The following is a 24279-nucleotide window of genomic DNA, read 5'->3' as shown; positions in this document are numbered from 1 at the left end:
TACATTAACAAATAGGGATGATCCGGATGAATAACAACACATAATTCGTCCTGACACGCTTTTCAAATGGTTACCGGACTCTATCCGAATGAATAACGATACGTAATTCGTCCGGACATGCATTTCAAATGGTTACCGGGCTATATCCGGGTCAATAACGATACGTAATTCGTCCAGATATGCTTTCTAAATTGTTACGCTCTTCTTCACTTTTCGCGGTTTTCCATTTTCCCAGGATGAATGAGATTTGCTGCGTATATAGATAAATTAAAAATTTTATTAGTCATTCTCGGGGGGCTCCGCCCCTCAGACCCCCGCGGGGGGCTTCGCCCCCTGCGACCCCCGTTGCCCGCGTTTCAATACTACATGGGTATGTAGCATCGAAAAATATTATGTAGGTGACAGCGAGTGAGGATCGTATTCAAAGTATTCCTAACCTTCAGCGCACCCGGGATAGTTATATAAAATTTATGGCCTTCTACAGTATTAACCCAAAATCACTCAAAAGATATATTATTATCCTCGTGCCCGGATGACCACTCTCAAACGTATTGTTTACAATTTTTGACATTTTTTCTCATAAAATACTGGCTCTACACAGATAATCTACTGACCAAAATATGTCTATTTTATCATGACCTACAAAACTCAAAAAATCATTTCTTTCTAGATTTGACCTTGGAAATAAAATATGCGGACAGTTTTTCTATCACATTCGTTATCAGCACTTCATCATAAATAAATATACCACATTTAAGATCAATTGGAGATATGAACTTTTCAGAACTACACCCTAAAATGATGAATAAACATTGATCTGAGGATAATCATTGATATAAAGATAATCAAAATCAGCACACGCATAATTAATTTTCAACAACGATATATTATAATCATAGCATGAAAAATTGAAGATACATTTGGAGTGACGCAGTAGAGTTCACATCGAATCTCAGATACATTTCAAAAAAATAATAACATTTAAATAAAAAACCATTTTCATTTGACGAAGAAATCTTATTCTTGTATCACAGATTCATTTAAATGAAGTCATAAGTCAAAGTATCATCAAAATAATACATTTTGAGAAATCATGGTTTTAGTACTGTATCAGGAAGAATTCCGAAACAATTACTAAATCGATAGAATTTTGTCATAAAATGATCGTATAACATATCAATTTTAAATTGAGATCATGAATCAATCTTTAACGTTAATTAATTAGGAGTAAAAGTTAACATTTTGGACATTTCCAAAATTTCGTCTTTGGTTTTTTTTTTAAGGAAACGCACGACAAATGATACCAGATCAAACAGTAATCACACCCAATCGATGTTTTTTTATCAATTATACTACCATCGACGCTGCTATCGACGGAATCAACAGTGTCATCTAAATTAACAGAACATTTGCCACAATGATATACATTTTGTTTTTTTTTCGAGTCTATCGCTTTTTTAATCAGTTGCCAAGCCTCGTTTGTGAAATATTTTTCAACAATTGCAACATTGACTTCGTCATCAATCAAAGCATGAGACAATTTTTCCGGTCGTGTTTCAACTTCTTCTTTTTCGATCATCCTACCTTCATACAAAGCAGATTTCGCCAAACTCGCGTCAGCCAGCCAATACAAAATGGTTTTCATTTTTTCAGATTCTCTTTTTTTTTTGAACGGTAAGTTCGAGTTACCTTTCTGTGACTTCCTTTTCCTCGTAAGACCGATAACAGTCTTCTCAGAACCTTTTGGGCGACCGCGTCGTTTAATTACCGGAGGCATAATGATCGAGCTAAATTCCGATACTGTTTTTTTCGAGTTTGAAGTGATGGGAATTATTCCCCCAGCCGACTTTTGCTGTACCAAATTTCTTGATCCTTCAGTTGTTCGTTGATTGGAGCATAAGTTTTCATTATTCATCGCTTCTCGCTCATTTGGAGCACAAACAACCGCACTCAAATTCGCCACGGCATTATTGTTGAAATCCCCAATGAGTTCGTTGACATTATCAGCTGGTGATGAGAGGACGATATCTAGAGCAGCATCATCATCCGAAGAATAGTGCAATGAACTGCTTGATAAATTATCAGAATCGTCCAGATTTGAAATGAAATTGTTGACCGGCGAAAATAAATCCAGCTCCTCGAAGTAATTGTTTTTGGTAATCTCGTGTTTCTCTGACTCAACATTAATTGAATGCGACATCGCAGATTCAGAATCAGGCTCCGAATAATGCTGACTTTCGGAAACAAGGGGTGTACTTGTAACCACGTATTCCACCGAATCACTAGATGGAATCTCATAATTCGTATTTTGACTCCAGGCCGCATTCATGTCAGTCATTTGTTGCATCCGACGGATATACTCGTCACCTGTTGATTCGGAAATAAGACTTGCAGATTCCTTCGCGAGAAGAAAAGCTTTTCGATACCGATCACTTTGTGAAAGAACGCGACGTCTTAGTATATTTTGAGTGACTTTAGGAGACGGAACGTCAATATTTCCATCGCTCGGGTTAAAAACACGCTGCTTTTCGAAAAAATATTTACGCGTCCATCGCTCGTCACAAAGCTCAACGACACAAAGTGACAAGCCCAAATTCTTTCTTGCTTCGAAAATGTGCCTAATGGAAGAGAGAATATAATTAGCGGAAGACAAAAGGAAGCTGACCAGAGGAAGAATGAATAAAAAATACAGAATAAAAAATCATTGTTTTCGATCAATACTTGAGTAAAGTTGTATCAATTGAAGAAAAATCGATGACCAAAGAAAAATTAATATGTTGAACAACAAAAATTAATTGATCAAATTTGATGAAAATGAATTACAAAATAGTTGACTATTAAAATAGAATCTGTTTGTTGACGTGAGAAATTTTTCTATTGTCTCACGAATTGATATCTTCACAAATCTATGGAATTAATTGAAAGTCGGTTTCATTGTAAAAAAAATTGAACATGATACATCTTTAACGAAAATAAATCAAATGAAAAAACTTCAAATATAGGAAAAAGTAATCAATAACCGGCATGGAAGCTTCATTGAGACGAAGAATAAACAGTCGCACAACTCTGAATTGGTATGGATCGTTGTTCCATCAATTCGAGTTAAGAAACCGTCATTTCCTTCAACCATAGTAAAATCCGTACGGTTTTCCGGGTGGAGTTCTTTTTCAACAAATCGGAATGCATATTTCGTTAGCAAATGTGAAAAGAAATATTCAGGACTTTCTGCATCGAATGCCTGAACAGCAATTTTTTGGTACGTGTAAGCTGCCTTATGATCACGCTCATCGTTCAAACACATGACCAGTATGAAAAAGCTTCTGACGAAATCTTCAAGCGTGGTGTACCGCTTTACAACGCTCTTCACTTTGGCGTTGAGGGATTCAAGTCTGTTGTTCGTGATATTAAGGAAATTGCTCTGCATGAAATTGTTGGACATCGACCATTCATGTCGAATTTCATGCCAGTTCGAGTTGAAATAGTCCACAATAGAATTCGGCAACTTGTTCAACTCCTGATAAAGCTGTTGATATTGTTCTTCGCTACGAGCGTAGACCATTTTTTGGATAATCTCTTTAGCCGTGTCCCTCTGTCCAGACGTTATTCCGAGTTTGTCACACGTTATCTCGCGATGAAACGTTCTTAAGGCGTGGAACACACAAATCAGCACATTTGCGAACGGTATCTCCTCTTTGATAATTTTTCGTTCGAGAAGATCTTTGTCAGCCATGACACACTTGATTTTCGACCATGAGGGATGAGCTTTTTTGAAGGATTGAATCATCCATCTGATACTATCGGCATCTTCAGACATCAAAATGCAAACGCCAACAATTTCTGTTGAACCTTCCGAATCCTCAACTACCATTAAATAAATGGGTGCTCGAATGTTGAGCAATTTGAAAGTTCCATCAATTCCGACAAATTCTGGAAATGCTTCCATCGATCTTTTCATATTCGGAGTCACAAAAAATAAACCTTTGAATGTGTTCGCTTCTTCGTAAACGTAACATTGAGCATCTGAAAAAGTTATTATCCACTATAAGATTCATTTAATTGAAAAATCGGAATTTAATACATGAAAAAAGCGAATTTTCAATCAAAATGAAACAATAAGAAAGTGCTAATCTATATAAATAAGAATCCAGAAACACTCACGATACTTTTCTTGTAACATGGCAATCGTTTCCTGCAGGTTGTTATCGTCTTCTCGAGATGCCGAGTTCACGTTGTGCAAATCTTTGAGAAGAACTTTCTTCCCCGTTTGAACCTGGATAAGTTCGGAGACTTTTTTCTTGTTGGCATCCACGTCCAACAATTTGGCAACTTGTTTTCTCTCTTCTTTCGACAATGATCGGGCTCGCGGCAAATGCACGAACAACTCCTTAAAAACGGAAAACATTAAATATTCATGAGAAATGTAGCACAATTTTGTAAATTAAATTACTCGAGAAATCTCTGATAACATCAAAAAATTACTAGATCGCAGGACGAGTTTTTTTCAAAATATTTACTATATTTTTCATACATAGCATACATAAATAAACAATTTTTTACCTTCGAACATTTGTGGGTGTGTACATTATTCATTGCAGTAACAATCAAGTTGTTGCCACAGGCACTCAATCCAACCCGGATATACGACGTACACTTCTTCTGGAATGTTCTAAAAAGACATACAATATGAAAAATTATAAAGAAGAATTATAAAACGATCATCTATTGCCATTTAGTACACAGATAACACTTACGAAGATGAACGGACACCTGTCGCTTGCGAAACGAAATTCTTACCGCCGTGAATGCAGCAGTATTTAATGAAATAATATTTCAACTTTTCGTTGATACATCTTTTAATGCGTTTCTTCCGGGCTTGCGGAATGGTTATCGAATCGCGGACGTAAAAAAAGGTGTTGATCTCCTTTTGATACTGCTCGATACTTTGTTCCAAATCTTCAAACGAATTAAACTTTTTGCCAACGCAAAATTTGTCTTGGGTTTTTGCAGTATTGTTCACAAATCTACTGGATTCAGAAATGGGCTCAAAATCACTGTCATCTGATGGATTTAGATCATTCGCATCTGATTCATCTTCACGATCTATAATAAAACAAATGAATATTTTCTGTACAAAGCAAATCCACATATACGCATACATAATACAATATAGCTAAAAAAAAATTCTATTCGTTATTCTTAAATTTGCTTCCTTGAATATTGGCCCATTTGATTTTTAGAGGTCTCAAACACAATGATTAATATTTAATAGTCAAATACTGCTCGGAAAGGTTTGAAAATATCGAAGAGAACGGGAAAAAATACTACATCCCAACAAAGTTAACGTCAACATCATTTCGCTACAAAAAAATAAAATGCTCTGTAAAGGTAACTGGGAAAAACAGCAATGATGAAACAAATTTACATTTATAGAATGTTTTGCTAATTGAAAAAAATCACATTGCATTCCAACAACAATGCTCATTTAAATACCATTTCGCTGTGAACAAAAAATATAAGGAAATCAAAGGAATGGTGTAACGTCAAAGCAAAATAAAATCAACAGCGGCACATATTGATAATTCTCAATATAGTATTTGGCATCCAAAAAAAATTTCAAAATTCATTGAAAAACAATTTAAGATATTGTATACCAACTTGTGAGTTTTTTTATTTTTCAATCATTGCTAATTTAGAAAACAATTATATAATTTTAATTGAACGCAACAAGCCGAACCCATAATTTATGTCTGTCCTTTAAATTAGGTACTATTTGAAAAGAGGAATGGTGTAACGTCAAAGCAAAATAAAATCAACAGCGGCACAATTGATAATCCTCAATACAGTATTTGGCATCCAAAAAAAATTTCAAAATTCATTGAAAAACAATTTAAGATATTGTATACCAACTTGTGAGTTTTTTTATTTTTCAATCATTGCTAATTTAGAAAACAATTATATAATTTTAATTGAACGCAACAAGCCGGACCCATAATTTATGTCTGTCCTTTAAATTAGGTACTATTTGAAAAGAAAATAAATTATGAATCAAACAATATTTTTCCTTCATTCCAATGATTCAAGAAGCACTTTTTTCTTGCGAAAAACTTTTTTCAGAATTTCTAACCCGTACCATTGCACTTTTCATTTTTAGTTATTTTTGTTAGTTCTTCACAGAAATTGTTTTCTAACTATTCTTTTTTACAGCGGAAAATTAAAACGAAACAAAAAACATTTTCTTAACCCGTAATGAATTTTTCACCCATATGAAAAATGAACCCAAATTTCAAACAAAAAATTTCAACAAGAAAAGTATTTCAAATACTTACCCATTTCTACGAAATTTCACCCCGATGGAGTTTTAGTTTAGCGTTATACAGGCTCAAAAAAAGTTCGCTTCAAAGAAATGAAATGATTATTCAGGAACAGTAAACGCACGTGTCATACACGTGCCGCGTCGTTCACAGTACACAGTAACCTCGAAAATTCTTTGCAAAATCAAACCGCAAAAAACAACGATACCACACAAAACCAATATAAAATTGTTGAATGGAATAAACTCTAATAGTACAAAACTGTAAAACTAACAATCGTTAGAAACACTTTTTTCTTGACGCACGTTAAAACGACAAAGGCTGATGCAACAATGAAAAAACAATGGCCGCCGAAAGCCACCAGACGCGAGCGAGCAAACGTCGCAGCACGAACGCACTTCGGACTTATAGCGCATGCGCCAACATATTCTGGAAAATACACATTCCGTACGAATAACCTTATTTTAAACGTACGGTACCCGGACGGGTAGACACTGTGATATAACAAATACTCGCGAACCGATTGCGATGAGGGTAAACTAACCCCATGGTTTTCACAAAACTTACATAACATTTTTTTTTATAGTCATATAAGAATTTTGAATCGAATTCATACAGCCCGCACTGTTTCTCCAAAATTTTATCATTTTGATCGCTGTTGCTATTAATTTGATCATGCCATCAAAAACTGACAGATGGTTGAACAATATATCACGCCAAAGTCACTATATATCTGGTTTTCGTAATATACACTGCATGTATGACACCACATACCACTATTTTGAATAAAATAAATACATATTGAAACACTTGATTAGATGAAAAATATTTTTTTTTCACCCCGCACTTCGTAATGTCGGAAATCCGATTATTATAACATCAAAAGCTGACAGCTGACTGATGGGATCAAGAGACTCGGTAGAGTCTCGGGACAAGTACATTGACAGCCCTGACGTCTGCTGGCCCGAGGCTCTCGCCGAGACTATACTTTCTCTGAATAAAACGATTCGCGGTGGTGGGGGTAAAATTGGCATGTGATTTTCTTTAATTGCGAAGCCTATGAGTTATGTACGACTTTGTAAATTGATCTTTCAGCTAATTGAGAAATTCTCTATCGAATGAGCCCAAAATCAGCATTATTGGTGGCGTAATTGCTGAGAAAAAACTTTGCACGGGCTCAAGATTATGCAAAAGTTACGAACACATTCAAAAATTTATGTGTCTGTATATTATAGTATAACACCATCAAAGGCACTTTGATGCTATCGAGTTTCTGATGGTTTGGATCTGACGACATCCATTTTTAGACGTTGTGATTGGTTGTTGAAATTAGTTGTTGATGATTGGAAATCTAACGTCAACTTCATATAACGTAGCACACGACGCAGCACAGCTGGTAACAGCAGTCATAAATTCGATCGATATACATATGGGGAATTCCACGCCAAATCGGACAGTTTGAAAAATTTCGATTTTTCAGTTTTTCAATTTTTTGATATGTTTTAGTACTCCTTGCAAGAGCCTTCGTGACAAATTGTAAGATTCTTCCGATGACTTGTTCAAAAAATAGCGAGATTTCAAAAAAATCGCTCTTTTTTCGGTTTTTTGTTCATAACCTTCTCAAAAATGGTCCGAATTGAACCTTTTTTTTTTCAAAATTTTTATTTTTTAATGGCCTGAAAGGAAAAAAATACAAAAAAAATATTCGAAGCGTTTTTCGTGAAAATTTTTGAGTTTGAAATTTTAAATGATGTTTTTGAAAGTGAGTGTATCTATCGATTTTTTTGAAAATTTTATATTTCAAACTACTATTCTTTCAAAAACTTTTAAGACCAGTTCGGTCGTGGGCCCTCCATAACAACTTATTTTTTTCAATTTTTTTCAATTTGAAAAAAAAAGTTTTTCTTTATAAATCGTTCTGAGTATCCACTTTTGTTAATGTAAACGCTTTGTCACTCATTTCAAATCGACTTTCATGCTCTTTATATTTTCATAGGTCTTTCAAATCAATAAGTACTCTTTAAGTCTATTTATAAACAATCATAACAAACGGTTTTATTTATATTCGTGTTCTGCTTTTAAAAATATTACATAAACGGTTATTTCGGGACCTGGAATACTCCTTAGCTAACATATTCCCGTTGCTAGTTGGAATAATTGAATGGAATTTTTGGGTCCCCGTGATTGATTTGGCTGTACTGTATCGCAGTTCTAATTTTTCCTTCGCATCGGCATAATCTTTCTCAGCTGAAAATTTTACAGCAATATTTGGCAGTCTAGCTGGTTTCGATGCCCATTCATACAACTCTTGAGCTGTTGTTATCTGCTCATCAACTGGCCGTTGAAGGCTTGCTCTCGCTGCCATTCTCTTTACTGTTCCTCCAATACCGTCACATGGCCCTTTACCGTGTGCTGTAGCGAAATAGTGCCACTCACTATCCAAGTTAAAGTCCTCTTTATGGTAATAAATATTGACGAAATTTTTAAAGTTTTTAAATTGCTGCGGCGCACCATCGGAAAAGTAAAAAACTTTAGCTACATTGGGCACTAATTCTTTTACAAAATCGGTAACGATTTTAAGATACACATATACAGCGACAGAGTCATGATTATTGTTGTCAGAAATGATGACTAAACTTCGATGGGTAAGTTCATTGTTCTGATTGAAATAAACTACTACAGGAAAAATCGTTGCTTGATTATTGTTCCAATGAAATCCCGGTGCTGCGTTCTGTATTACAAATGCGTAATTTTCAGCAAAATCACAAATGGCTAGAACCTCGTTATGGTGCAACGATTCCTTTGTAAAGTTCAAAAAAGCCGATTGTTCTTTGGCAATAAAATCATGGGGCAATAGATTTACAATGTGTTCACAAAACAAGTCGATGAATTCTACAGAGCTTTTCACATGTGTTTCAAGGCTACAACGAGGTTTAGATACCCAATATTTATGAGAGATATCATCCATTTCACTTTCATCGAACAAGGCTTCCAATAAATTTCGAAGTTCATTGATTCTGGGGCAGTCCTTGCATTTTAATAGGTAACATTCGGGTGATGGATTGCTACATAATATTATATTGAAGCAATCACTATATTGAGTCAAAGGAACCGTCATATGACCAGTTAGAGTTGCTAAATTAGCACCTGTAAAGAAAAAAATGAATTGAAAACAAATTCTGTCTTGCAATTGAAAAATAAAACTTTCGTCATATTCACCTAACATCATGAGTTTTATATTTTGATGGATAGCACATACACAAATGGTATGGGTGCCACTAGATCCGGCAAGTACACAATGCACAGGCCTCAATGAAGCGAAGCTAGAAAATCCTATTCGTTCATTTGGACATTGTTCCTTGAACATTTTATACAACTCTTTCAAATTGCATAAAATAAGTTTTTTTTGGATGTGTTCTCTTCGAACTCCATCACTTCTTACAGAAACGAAATCTTTCTTGCCGGGTAAATTTACACTAACATCATCACTTTGATAAAATTTTATGACCTTGGATTTTATTTCGTTAGTCAAGGGTCGTCCTAAAAGAGATACAATGAATTTTATGATAAAAATAGACATAAATATGATATGACAGCATAACATTCACTTGTGATCACATTAACAACATGCAATATTTAGAAAATTTACCTTTTTTTCTTTCTGCTATTGATAAAATTCCTTTCCTTTCTTTTAAACGTTTTGATGATATTGCCATATGTTTTGTGGTGCCCATAAAGTCGCAAATTCTTCGAATACTCCAATCAGAAGGCAACAGTGTCAAAATTTGTAGTTTTTCACTTCGAGTAATACCCGCATCATTAAATTTTGTTTTAAGATTTTCTAGAATCTCCAGGCAATTGAGCGAATTTTCGTAAAGGTTAGATACATTATCTAAACCGAATAATGTCCCGAATGTAGAGCAAATTTCATCGTATTTGCTTCTTAAATAAGATGGATTGTCTATTGCAGATTTATCTAATGGCATTATATTTAATAAAGGCAAAGCTTCATTAATTACAGAAACTTGAGTACCAAGACTCAACTGTGATAATGAACGAGTGACTTCTTCACCTGACAGCGATTTTAATCCTTCAAAAAAAAAATTAATGAGAAATTTTTTTAAGGTTAATAGTTCGAAACTATGAATTGAGAAAAAAAAACAAACCTGGAGAAAACGAATTATTGGTGGATATTGGTGGTGCAGATGTCAAGCAGTTATCGGTCCTATTATCAGAACCACTAGCTACAACATTGTCATCGTCAACAATATCATCACTCTCGGGAACATAAGCATTATTATCTTCAGGATCATGCTCATTCTCACTCACATCACTTTCACTGTTAACGCATTTTGATGTAGATGGTAATAATTTTAAGGATCCCATTTTTTTTCTACATGACGAGCACAAATAATCAAAACGGTTCAATTCCCATGAATTTTGAAATCTTCTGGAGGCAAGTCTTAATCCTTTTCTTGCAACATGGTTTTCCAATTTCAAGGGATTGCAACATCTATGAAGCCGCGATTTGGACTCCATTTTCAACAATTTATTATCGACTTTCAGATGAAAATACTCAGGAATGACTGAACTGACTTTTCAATAGTAATGATGTTAGAGAGGTTATGATTCAGATAAACAAACTACGGACCTGTCGGTAAAAAGAAACAGTGGGCAGCGCCACCACGTGAGAAAATCATTCACTAAGATGTGCTTTTTACATTTTTGAATTGAATAGAAATTTACAAAGATACTGTTATTAAAATAAAATAAAAGGACTTCGCAATAGAAAATAGCATGAATAATATAATTTTTATTCGATTTTTTAAAGAACACGAATATAAATAAAAACGTTTTTTATGATTGTTTATAAATAGTGAAACGGCACTCCCTTTTTCACTACACACAAAATGACATTTGAACCTCGCGCCACGCGAGCTCGTACTTAGCCGCTCGACGCGACTCTCCGTGGCTCGGCGTAAAGGCTATCGCCTCATAGAAATCGACTCTTTTCTTTCATAATTATATTTCTTTTGTATTCCAACACCTCAATTAATACAAAAATTACAAGAGGCAATAATTAATTAATTAAAACAAATCAAAAAGTCAGTCGAAAAGACAATAAAGAGAGTTCAGGTAAAACTTGTCCAGAAAACTCCAATTGCGTGCTGGCTCCAACAGAAATGACCAGTCACGAGCGAGCATTTGGTTCCAGGGGAAATAATGATCGGAAGTGATCATAATTTATTCATTTAACGTCGATTAAAGGAAAACTTGCTTTATTTAAGCTTTAAAATGCAAAATACCATTTTTGTTCGCTAAAAGCAGTTGATTTTATACGAAAATCATTTATTTTACAAAAGCGAGGGAAAACAGCCTCTAGTTTGTCCAATTACAGTTCGAGCGGGAATTGGAGAACCAATCCCAGAATTTAGCAATCGAAACTCTGGTTCGAGATTATTTTCTAAGCGAATCAAAGTCCAAGTTATTTTTAGAGTGAATTATCATCATTATTCCTTTGTTCAAACGAGTATAAAAGGCCGTGCGGAGCAACCACGGCAGCTCATTCTTGAATCAGCTCTCGCTCTAGTACAGAGGTAGTGACTCTGGAAACAAGCTCCAGCAAACCCAAGACCTTAAGAATTCCAAATTTCACGCCGAGAGGGAGGGGACTGTGCGATTCCGTGCAGGCCAAAGATTTGAGGGTGAAATTCCTTTCCGATCACGCCAAGAGGGAGGGGACTGAGCGATTCCGTTCAGGCCAAAGATTCGAGGGTGATTTTCTATCCATTCAGTTTGAGAGGGAGGGGACCTTGCGATTCCGTGGGGTCTGAAGATTCTCATACTTGATCCATCTTTCCTATGCTAAAGAGGGAGGGGACCCTGCGATTCCGTGGGGTCTGAAGATTCTTGGCATAGGACCATTTTCAAAATTGCCCTTTTTATTTTGTTGGAAGCATTAATCATTTATTTTGAGAGCATAAGCCTCCACTATTCTCTTAGAAGCGAGGGCTGATTAAAATAAAAATTAATTTAATCGTCAAGAAAAATTTAATCAATCTCAGTTGATTTGTATCGAGCCAGTCCAACAATAGCCTTTAAAATTGTATAGAAGCAGAGAATTAGTCGGATTGATTAAATTTGAGAATTGAGAGAAATAGGAATTAATTTCTGATCTCACAGATCAGAACTTATAAGAATTTAGCAATGAGAACAGAAATAATTAAAATTGGACAAGTTTCTTTACGTAAGAGAGCGATAAACTGGACAAATTTAATGAAATTAGAGAAAGAATTCAAATTTACCACAAAAACACCAACGATTTGCATCACAACTTCTTTTGTATACTAAAACCGATGTGAATAAACATGATCATTATAATTTTGACTACAAATTTTCACTCTTTCGTTCATTTCATGCCTGCTCCTAAATTTTTAGTAGCTCGAAAACACGCGTAGCGGGTGACGTCATAAAAGCGTACCGTTACAATAGACTTAAAGAGTACTTATTAATTTGAAAGACCTATGAAAATATAAAGAGCATGAAAGTCGATTTGAAATGAGTGACAAAGCGTTTACATTAACAAAAGTGGATACTCAGAACGATTTATAAAGAAAAACTTTTTTTTTCAAATTGAAAAAAATTGAAAAAAATAAGTTGTTATGGAGGGCCCACGACCGAACTGGTCTTAAAAGTTTTTGAAAGAATAGTAGTTTGAAATATAAAATTTTCAAAAAAATCGATAGATACACTCACTTTCAAAAACATCATTTAAAATTTCAAACTCAAAAATTTTCATGAAAAACGCTTCGAATATTTTTTTTGTATTTTTTTCCTTTCAGGCCATTAAAAAATAAAAATTTTGAAAAAAAAAGGTTCAATTCGGACCATTTTTGAGAAGGTTATGAACAAAAAACCGAAAAAAGAGTGATTTTTTTGAAATCTCGCTATTTTTTGAACAAGTCATCGGAAGAATCTTACAATTTGTCACGAAGGCTCTTGCAAGGAGTACTAAAACATATCAAAAAATTGAAAAACTGAAAAATCGAAATTTTTCAAACTGTCCGATTTGGCGTGGAATGCCCCATATATATATACAAACCGTGTGTCAGTTTTTGATCGCATGAACAGAGTTTCGACATTACGAAGTGCGTGCGGGATAAATAAAAAAATAATTTTCGTCATCTAAAGAAGTGCATATAACTATTTATTTTGTTAAAATTTATGATATATTAAATCGGTATCAAAGCGGCCGCGTAAATGTAGTCTGTGATGTGTGTGTGAAAAAGAATATAAAAAATGCGCGATGCATATGTCAATGAAACTTTTCAAGATTTCATTATTTCGTTCGATTGGAAATAAGTGTTGACTGAAATAATCCTTCAATTAAACCAGATTACAAAATATTGTCCAGTGCGAATATATCGTCACTGGCGTGGTTATATATCATGTGTAAATAGGTTATACATACGAATAAATAGAACAAAAACACACGGAACTGTTAGAATGATATTAGAAACTTTACTTGAATAAATGTTTTCTAATTTATTTCTTGTGTCAACATTATATATAAACATTCCCATATTTTGCTTGATATTCAGTTTGGCTCTGCCCTCTCCGATCCTTGTTTTCACCCCATCAGTTTGCAGAGGATCGATACATATTATTAATTCGTTCCCTAATATGTGTCCTATGATTTTCTACTCTTTCTTCATGATGATAGTGGTAACATGATTCGAGAGGTTTTTAACCATAATCTTGAATTGCACATTTTGTAAATCAGATTTTCAAAAAAAAATCTGGTCTTGGAATACTGGGTAGTTATTCTTTTCCCATTAGGTCTGTCGAGTGATAAATTTGGAAACTAACTACAAATATGGAATTATTATAAAAAAAATTCATTCCGATAAGTCTACAGTTGCTCAGTTTTGGATGTGATCAAATATAATGCCTACCAACATCCCCAGAAACTTACAGAATTTCTGAATGCAATGTGCGCTATGTCATTTTAATGGGACATCATGACTTTTGACAACTTTTCATTATAATGCTGTAGATTCGGATCATTGAAATACAGCGAAAATCTGCAAACTATACAATTTATATACTGTGCCATTCATTTTACATTTTGACTCTAACCGTAACATATATATGAAGTAAAAAATTGATTATAAAAGTCTTCAGTTGCTCATTTATGGATAGATTTGAAATTGCTGTCTTCGAAGCTCATTGCGCAGATACATTGAACCGCAGCAGATACCTGCAAACTCTGAAATTTCTGTGGATAGATATATATGCTACGGATCATCCCTTATCTTTGATTATGGTAATATGTAATGGAACTTAGTTCAGCAAGTTTTAAGGTGTTTCTTTTCAAATAGTGTTGAAAATGTATTACTGTGGTATGGAGCGAATACCTGCAAACTTTCATATGTTTGTGTCGCAGCATGTGTGCCCATCATTTAAATTTTTTACTCCAACCGTAACATATAATCTCAAAAATTCATCCCAAAAGTCTTCAGCTTTACTAATTAACTTAATTTTCCTTTTTCTAAATTCTATGCTGAATTTCTGAATTTCTAAATTTATTTCTAAATTATCCTGAAATTAAATTGTTTACCTCCACAACCAATGCAGGTACCTTAAACGTCTTTGAATTCCGTTGCTCTGTTGAATTAAGTACGCTCAGTTTTTTTTGCTTCTTTGAGTTCTAACATAATAAATGTTGCCAGGTGCCTTTTTTCGGCAACTATCAAACTGTAGATAATTGGATCGCAGCGGCCACTTGCAAACTTTGGAAATATATTTCGTCGGGGGTACGTTTTGGAAGACACGAAAATGTCTAGATTCAGAATGCAAAAGCGACATTTAAAAATGACCAATTCTATTGGATTTGTTGAGTCTTGAATTTGATCTATCTTTCCTCTTTTCCTTTCTTTTTTCTAACGTTATAAGCTGAAAATCACATCTCGGGCCGCAACACGCATTGCTCCATGCTCTTGAGTTCCCAATGGACAAAACATATTAGAAGACAAGGAGAAAAATCACCAAAGTCCAAGAACAAACCTCTATCGAAATAGTTCCAATACAATTTTGACGAAAAATAGGTCTATTTTCGTGGAAACCAAAGTTACAAGCCGAAAAACATATCTCGGCCTCCAACCTGCTTTCCACCGTGCTCTTGGGTTCCTAATTGACAAAACATATTAGAGTTAAAGGAAAAAGATTGCCAAAGTCCAAGAACAGACCTGTGAAGAAATATTTGCAGTACATTTTTGACGAAAAATAGGTCTTTTTTTTGTGGAAACTAACGATATAAGCCGAAAATCATATCGCAGCCTCCAACCCGCTTTCGACCGTGCTCTTTGATTCCTAATTGATAAAACACATTAGAGTACATGGAAAAAAATTCGCAAAGTCCAGGGACAGACCTGTGACGAAATATTTTCAGTACTATTTTGACGAAAAATAGGTCTTTTTTCGTGAAAACCAACGTTCAAACCAATCATAAATAATTCGTAGAAATTTAAACTAAAATCCTATAGTCAACTGAACATAAATAAGGAACTTTAGAGAAAAAATACGTGATATCAAACCATAAACTTCCCCTAGGAAAAAAAAGGTTGGGACAAGTACATTGATGGTCCCTCGTTTGCTAATAAATCCATCCATAAAAAAACTTTAAATAAAATTTTCTTTAAAAATTGTCAAAAAAATTATTTTATAAAAAAAAAATACAGTACAATTCGAAAAAAAATTCACAAATCTAGAAAAAACATTATGTTTAAAAAAAAAATATTCTGTATCTATTTTTTAAAGTTCAAAAAAATCAAATAACAAGTAAAAAATAAAAAACCGAAAAATCGCGTTTGAAATCATTATGCAAACCGATGCCTCATCCTTCTTATTTGATTCGAACAGCTAAATCAATTGAAAAAAATTCCATCTAATTTACGTGCAGCATTAAAATTTATTATATCAATTCGAGGCCAAGTATTTTCTAATGAATTGAAAAAAGTTACCACTTGAGTTACGTACAGCACTAAAATTTATGATATCAATCAGTGGACAAGTATTTTATTAGTAACTCCAAATTTTGACATTATTAAAATGTTCTAAGAAGCTTTTAAATCCAAAAAAAATCACATGAAAGCTAGTCATTCGTTACTCTATGGTGGCAAAGACTTATAAGAAAATCGATTTTTCTCAGATTTTCAGGATCCTTTGGTATTATTCACAAAATTCAACGTCGATTGGATCGATACAAATTATGTTTAAATATGTGTTAAAAGTACTTGTCCGGCCCATCACTATTCATTCAATAAAAAATCAATCATAAAAAAATGAAATTGTACGGCAGAATCTGGTTAAAAATTTGTTGAAATGCGATTCATTATTAGTTTAATGCTTTTAATAATAGTAGAGGTTAGTTCTTAGTGCGTATGGAATTCGTTCGCTGGAAGAATAAGTAGGAAGTAAGAATTGACATCATTCAATATAAACTGGAGAGTTATTTTGGAAGCATGAACATATATATTATGTACAATTTGTTTCATTTATCAATGCAGAATAAAATCCCTTGTATATTGCGGAATAATTTGTTTCCGTTTTTTATTAAATTAGTGCAACTAAGTAAAAATTACGTAAAGATAATTCTCTCAATTCCCTCTGCATGAATACTTGTGACTTGTGAACCATCAGTTCTAGACAAGCCCTGATTTTTATTTGGATAAACAATTTAAACGGAAAGTGATGGGCCGGACAAGTACTTTTAACACATATTTAAACATAATTTGTATCGATCCAATCGACGTTGAATTTTGTGAATAATACCAAAGGATCCTGAAAATCTGAGAAAAATCGATTTTCTTATAAGTCTTTGCCACCATAGAGTAACGAATGACTAGCTTTCATGTGATTTTTTTTGGATTTAAAAGCTTCTTAGAACATTTTAATAATGTCAAAATTTGGAGTTACTAATAAAATACTTGTCCACTGATTGATATCATAAATTTTAGTGCTGTACGTAACTCAAGTGGTAACTTTTTTCAATTCATTAGAAAGTACTTGGCCTCGAATTGATATAATAAATTTTAATGCTGCACGTAAATTAGATGGAATTTTTTTCAATTGATTTAGCTGTTCGAATCAAATAAGAAGGATGAGGCATCGGTTTCCAAAATGATTTCAAGCGCGATTTTTCGGTTTTTTATTTTTTACTTGTTATTTGATTTTTTTGATACTTTAAAAAATAGATACAGAATATTTTTTTTTTAAACATAATGTTTTTTCTAGATTTGTGAATTTTTTTTCGAATTGTACTGTATTTTTTTTTTTTAAATAATTTTTTTGACAATTTTTAAAGAAAATTTTTTTTAAAGTTTTTTCATGGATGGATTTATTAGCAAACGAGGGACCATCAATGTACTTGTCCCAACCTTTTTTTTCCTAGGGTTGTATATATAGGTATATATTCATAAACTTTATTCCGCTGGAACGGTACAGCGAGTATCCTGACCAGTCACAACTCATTATTTCTGTAGCCGGGATCCCTGGACTCGAGCTTCCATAGAAATGGGTTATAGCTGGCATCAAGAGGCCTTTGATGGTGTTCTGTACAGACACGGCAAATCCATAAATGTGTTAGTAACTTTTGCATAATCTTGAGCCTGTGTAAAGTTTTTTCTCAGCATTCACGCTAGTGATCGTGTTGGTTTCGTGCTCATTCGAAAGGGATTTTGAAAATTAGTCTCCAAACCAATTTTTGATTTATAAAAAATCTCCTGAGCTCTGCAATTTTAGAAAATTACATGCCAGTTTTACCCCCACCACCGCGAATCGTTTTATTCAGAGAAAGTATACTCGGCGAGCCTCGGGCCAGCAGACGACAGGGCTGTCAATGTACTTGTCCCGAGACTCTACCGAGTCTCTTGATATGTTATGCTTATTGGGAAGCCAAGAGCACCGTGGAAAGCGGGTAGCGGTCCGAGATATGATTTTCGGCTTATAACGTCGGTTTCCACGAAAAAAGACCTATTTTTCGTCAAAATTGTACTGGAAATATTTCGTCCTTGGACTTTGGCAATTTTTTTCGTTGTACTTTAATATGTTATGCTATTGGCAACCCAAGAGTATGCCGAAATACGTGTTGAGGGCCGAGATATGATTTTCAGCTTATAACGTTAGAAAGTTAGAAAAAAGAAAGGAAAAGAGGAAAGATTTATCAAATTAAAGACACAACAAATCCAACAGAATTGGCCATTTTTGAATGTCGCTTTTGCATTTTGAATCTAGACGTTTTCGAGTCATCCAAAACGTGCCGCCGATGAAATATATTTCCAAAGTTTGCAAGTGACCGAAAAAAGGCACCCGGAAACATATATTATGTCAGAACTCAAGAAGCAAAAAAAACTGAGCGTACTTAATTCAACAGACCAACAGAATTCAAAAATGTTTAAGGTAACTTCATTGGTTTTGGAGAAAAACAATTTCCGGAGAATTTAGAAATGAATTCAGAAATGTAAAAATTCAGAATATAATAGAAAAAAGAAAATTTAGGAATTTAGAAAAACTGAAGACTTTTGTGATGAATTTTCCAGATTACATGCTACGATTGGAGTAAATAATTTGAATGATTGACACAAATGCTGCGACACAAAAAAATGAAATTTTGAAGGTATTCGCTCCATACCGCCCATACCGCAGTAATACAAACTTCAATACTATTTGAAAAGAAACACTTTCAAACTTGCTGACTCAAGTTCCATTACATATTACCATAATCAAAGATAGGAGGTGATACTTAGCACATATATCCACAGAAATTTCAAAGTTCACAGGTATCTGCTGCGATTCAATGTATCTGCGCAATGAGTTTGGAAGACAGCAATTTCAAATCCATCCATATATGAGCAACTGAAGACTTTTGTAGTGAATTCTTCACTTTATGTTTATGTTACAGTGAGAGTCAAAAAGTAAAATGATTGGCACAGTATATATATTTTATAATTTGCAGATTTTCGATGTACTTCAATGATCCAAATCTATAGTATTATAGTGAAAAGTTGTTAACAGTCATGATGTTACATTAAAATGACATAGCGCACATAACATTCAGAAATTCTGTAGGTTTCCATGATGTTGGCAGGTGTTATACTTAATTGCATCCGAAACTGAGCAACAGTAGACTTATCATAATGAATCTTTTCACCAATAATTCCACATTTGCAGTTTGTAGAATAGGAATTCTCAACATACACGTCATTTCATAAGTATTGTTGTCAAAATTTGTGTTTGCCTACCGCATTCCGAAGATTCGACTTTTCATATTATCAGCAAAAAAAGCATCCAAAGACTTTTTGGAACAAGTTTCAAAATTATTACTCGACAGACCAGGTGGAAAAAGAATAACTACACTTATATCAAGACCAGAAACTGTTTTGAGAATCTGATGTACAAAATGTGTGTTTGATGATCATATCTGGAAACCTCTTGAATCACGTTACCACAATCAGCATGAAGAAATAGTAGAAAATCCTAGGACACATTTTAGGCAACCAATTAATATTATGTATCGATCTGCTGCAAACCAATGGAGTCAAAACAAGGATCGGAAAGAGCAGAGCCAAACTGAATAGGAAGCAAAATATGGGAATATTCAAAAATAATGATATGACTCAAGAAATAAATTAGAAAACATTTATTCAATTTGAAGTTTCTAACATCATACGAACAGTTCCGTGTGTTTTTGTTTTATTAATTATAATTATATATCAACTATGTCATTTCAGATCGAAAAGAAACTTTGAGGTTATAGGTTGTCGCACGTTTTTCCTCACAACTTTGAACTTTTAGAACTGTTTTCGATAAACTGATTTGACTTATCAAGTTTATATTATTTACCAACTATGCGAACGTTCGTTACATTTGTCGCGCCTTCGTAACGTCAAATGCCGGCTGATTCCTTACCACACAACTATCAAAGGGGACTCGTATACATAATCTAAATACACACATGACATATAACCACGCTATAACTGACGATATATTTACGCTGGACAATATCCCTCGCACACTCGTTCAATTGAAGGAATTAATACTTATTTCCAATCGAACGAAATAATAAAATCTGCATCACGCACTTTTTTAAAACAAACACGGATCACAGACTCCATTTACGCGGCCGCTTTTATACCGGTTTAATTCACTAAAAGACCGGTTTTCTTAATATTATGACACGACATCACTATTTTTACTAAAATAATAAATATTATGCACTCTACTAAACAACGAACATTTTTTAAAATTAAATTTAGACCGCACTTTGTTATGTCGAAACTACGTTTGTTCATGATGCTATCAAAAACTGACAGATGGTTGTACATATATACGTTGACGAAGTCTGAGCGTGGTTACGTTCATGGAGTATGACCGTGGATACGCTTATGGAGTCTAAACGTGGTCTGTCAGATGGAGTGAGCCAATCAGAATACGTTGGGATACAACTCTACTACCACTAACTCACTTCAAAACGCGGATACGCATACGTCGAACTCGTAATGTGTCAGTAACTTTTGCATAATCTTGAGCCCGTGCAAAGTTTTTTCTCAGCAATTACGCCACCTATCATGCTGATTTTGGGCGGAATCGAAAGAGAATTTATTAATTAATCTCCAGTTCAATTTTCGAAGCCTCAGATGACTTATGAGTTTCGTATTTGAACAAAATGACATGCCAATTTTACCCCCACCACCGAGAATCGTTTTATTCAGAGTTTTATTCAGAGAAAAGATAGTCTCGGCGAGAGCCTCAGGCCAGCAGACGACAGAGCAGTCAATGTACTTGTCCCGAGACTCTACTGAGTCTCTTGATATCAAATCATTACAATCTTACAGCATTAGTGGATAATGTTATCCACTGTTATACTGATCATTCGGTATCTTCAACGTTAATAAGAGTTTTGAATCGAATTCCAAACATTGCACACACAAAACAAACTTTCATGTTTCAAATTGTTGACTATAATTATTTATCATTATACGGCTTCCGATTTATTATTTTTAAAAAATGAGAAAAACATTATTTACAAAATTTTTTTTTATTCCAGCATATATGACAGAGTATTCCTCGATAGATCAACCAATGTTTCAATTTCGCATTCCACACTCTGTTGATTTTTGTTCTTGAGCTCATCCATATCAAGTTACATGAGATAGAAGAGAATTTTTTATTATTACGACTTTATTGAAAATGTCGAAATTCCTATCTTCTAATGAACAATTTTTTTTTTATTTTTGTAAAACAAATAAGTAAGGCGGTACAAGAATATATCGATGCGATGAGTACTTTTGTCTAATATGTGAAAATTTTTTCAAAAATTGCTTTAATCGAATTTTCAATTATCTGATCGCAGAGTATATAGTTATTATTTTTGTTTATTGAAATTAGCGTGATTATGGTTAACTCAGCTTAATTTAACCCGCCAAATAAGAGTGCAGTACTTTAGATAAAAAAGATGTCATATAAAATCTCAAAAATTCCCCTGGGGAAAAAAAGATTGGGACAAGTACATTGATGGTCCCTTGTTTCCTTATGATATCACAAAAAATGTAAAAAAAAAATTCATACAAAAAAAATTTCAACACTATAATTCAGAAAAAAATTTCATATCATGAAAAAACATTAAATTAAAAAAACTTGGAAATGTGTAATTATTTTGTGAAGTGAAAAAAAATTCAAATAAAACGTGAGAAAGGAAAAATCGCGCTTGAAAACATTTTGTGAACCGAAGCCTCATCTTGTCTTAACATCTATATCAATTGAAATAAATTTTCATTCAAGTGAGGTGCAGTATTAAAATTTATGATATCAATTCGAGGACAAATATTTAATGGTAATTCGGAATATTCATTCCTATGGGAACCATCAAGAACTTGAGAAAGATCTGATAAATCAAAAATGTTACTATCTGAGTTACGTGAAGCACTGAAATTAATGATATCAATTGGAGGACAAGTATTTTATTAGTAATTGCCAATTTCGACATTATAAAATTGTTCTAAAAAGCGTTCAAATCGAAAAAAATTACATCAAAGATAAAATCATTTGTTACTCTATGGTGATAGAGACTTATAAGAAAATCGATTCTTCTCAGACGTTCAGGATCCCGTGGTATTATTTACAACATTCGACGTCGATTGAATCGGTACAAATTATGTTTAAATATGTGTTAAAAGTACTTGTCCGGCCCATCACTTTTCATTCAAATTGCTCATTCAAATAAAAATCAAGCAAGGCATTGTTCCATGTGTTACTTTTGTGGAACTAAGATTAACGCGAGCGCTACACGCCTGCTTTAAATAGGACATCCAATTATGCTCGGCGGCAACTATCTCTTGGCGAATCATGGTATCAAATAAACAAAATCATTGCAACGGATAGAGGCTTCACGTTTCGTTAAATGGAATTTTTTTTTTTTTTTTAAAAGGACAGCAATTCACTTGGGAATGACTTTTATTCGAATTTTGGGAAATGCTTGTGTCATACTCATTTTTTGACGTTGCTTTTAACCGGGTGCAATTGTGTACGTGGAAATAGAAAAATAAAATTGTACGGCCGTATCCGCTCGAAAATTTATGGAAATGTGATTTATTAATCTGTTTCAGAATATATCGATGCTGCTTACGAAAGGTAGCATGTTTTAGATTTCTAACGAAAACAAGCGTGCTCCATATTACTAGCATGTTTTGATTTTCACCACGAAAACTACCATATTTCGGTGTTAACTGCGAAAACTAACACATTTCGGGATTCACTGAGAAAACTGACACGTTTCGGTTTTCACTACAAAAAGTAACAGATTTCGATATTCACGGTGAAAACTATAGCATATTTCGGCTTTCACCTCGAAAACTTGCACGTTTCGATAACACTGGTATTGTTTCCAATTTTTTCTGCATACTTTTTTTGATCATATTGCAATTTTTTTGAAGAATTTTTTTTCACTCTAAATTAATGGAATTCGAGGTACGCCAACCAATTATTTTAACGATTATTTCCACTGTACACATACTTTTAGTAAAGAGTGTACAACTTTGCCAAAACTGTACAATAGTACTATTTTTCGACGAAACTCAAAAGTCCAAGAGTTTGCAGTCCAAGAAGATTTTTATCTAGCACAAACATTAGGATCATATGCCTACGCCTCTATTTTTCTACCAAAGTTAAAAAAAGTGTTTTATAGAAACATTTTTATCATATCACGAAAAGTGTAAAAAAAAATTCCATAAAAAAAATTATCAAACCAAGTGTAAATAATTTCAACAGAAAAATTCGAAAAAAATTTCACACCGCAGCCCCATTCTTTTTATCTTATTCTAATAGCTAAATCGATTCAGAAAATATTCCATCTAACTAAGTTACACGCAGCATTCAAATTTATGATATCAATTCGAGGCCAAGTATTTAACGGTAATTCGGAATATTCATTCTGATGGGGGAACCATCAGAAACTTGAGAAAGTTTTAATGAATCAAAAAAGTTACCATTTGAGTTACGTGCAGCACTAAAATTTATGATATCAATCGAAGGACAAGCGTTTTATTAGTAAATCCGAGATTAAATATTATGCAATTGCTCTATGGAGCGTTTGAATCCAAAAAAAATCACATCAAAGGTATTATAATTTGTTACTCAATGGTGGCAGAGATGTAGAAGAAAATCGATTCCCCTCAGACTTTTAGGATCCCCTGGTATTATTGGCAATATTCGACGTCCATGTTGGATCGGTACAGTTTATGTTTAAATATGTGTTAAAAGTACTTGTTCGGCCCATCACTTTTAATTTAAATTTTTCATTTTTATTGCGAGGTTTGAGAATTTTAGTTTACATTTTTTGAGGTTTAATGCGAAAACGGGCGATCACCAATTTACTTATCCGAATATTTTCCGGAGGGGGAATTTTTATGGT

At 33.7% G+C, this 24279-nt stretch overlaps 3 protein-coding genes across 6 annotated transcripts in view; 1 reads left to right on the top strand and 2 right to left on the bottom strand.

Annotated features, from left to right (window-relative positions):
- LOC122416707 (dynein axonemal intermediate chain 7 homolog) overlaps positions 1 to 24279 on the top strand; it is a 546010-nt gene that overhangs the window by 31020 nt on the left and 490711 nt on the right. The window contains exon 2 of the mRNA XM_043429738.1: positions 22976 to 23000. The gene's annotated coding sequence lies outside the window, so the exon portion shown is untranslated. The remainder of the gene's footprint in view (positions 1 to 22975; positions 23001 to 24279) is intronic.
- LOC122416708 (putative fatty acyl-CoA reductase CG5065) overlaps positions 1 to 24279 on the bottom strand; it is a 147381-nt gene that overhangs the window by 84589 nt on the left and 38513 nt on the right. The gene's annotated exons all lie outside the window — the stretch shown is intronic.
- On the bottom strand, positions 867 to 7123 carry LOC122416706 (uncharacterized). 2 transcript variants are annotated; one of them, XM_043429737.1, is made up of 7 exons: positions 7086 to 7123; positions 6327 to 6572; positions 4752 to 5100; positions 4558 to 4666; positions 4159 to 4384; positions 3021 to 4020; positions 867 to 2618 (listed from the first exon to the last, which is right to left on the bottom strand). In XM_043429737.1, exons 2-7 carry the CDS (start codon positions 6328 to 6330, stop codon positions 1235 to 1237), a joined length of 3072 nt encoding a protein of 1023 aa, XP_043285672.1. In that variant the 5' UTR covers positions 6331 to 6572; positions 7086 to 7123; the 3' UTR covers positions 867 to 1234. The 2 variants fall into 2 exon arrangements, with proteins under 2 accessions (XP_043285672.1, XP_043285671.1); XM_043429736.1 differs by lacking the exon at positions 7086 to 7123 and having other exon boundaries at positions 6327 to 6872.

This window comes from Venturia canescens, chromosome 10 (assembly GCF_019457755.1).
Source record: "Venturia canescens isolate UGA chromosome 10, ASM1945775v1, whole genome shotgun sequence".
Taxonomy (NCBI): Eukaryota; Metazoa; Arthropoda; class Insecta; order Hymenoptera; family Ichneumonidae; genus Venturia; species Venturia canescens.
The sequence above is the reverse complement of the archived record's forward strand: the minus strand, read 5'-3'. Positions and strand labels throughout refer to the sequence as shown.

Coding starts and splice junctions, on each gene's coding strand:
- LOC122416706 (XM_043429737.1), bottom strand. Junction 4,667..4,751: donor ACAGGTGTCCGTTCATCTTC/GTAAGTGTTATC, acceptor ATGTCTTTTTAG/AACATTCCAGAAGAAGTGTA. Junction 4,021..4,158: donor CATGTTACAAGAAAAGTATC/GTGAGTGTTTCT, acceptor TAACTTTTTCAG/ATGCTCAATGTTACGTTTAC.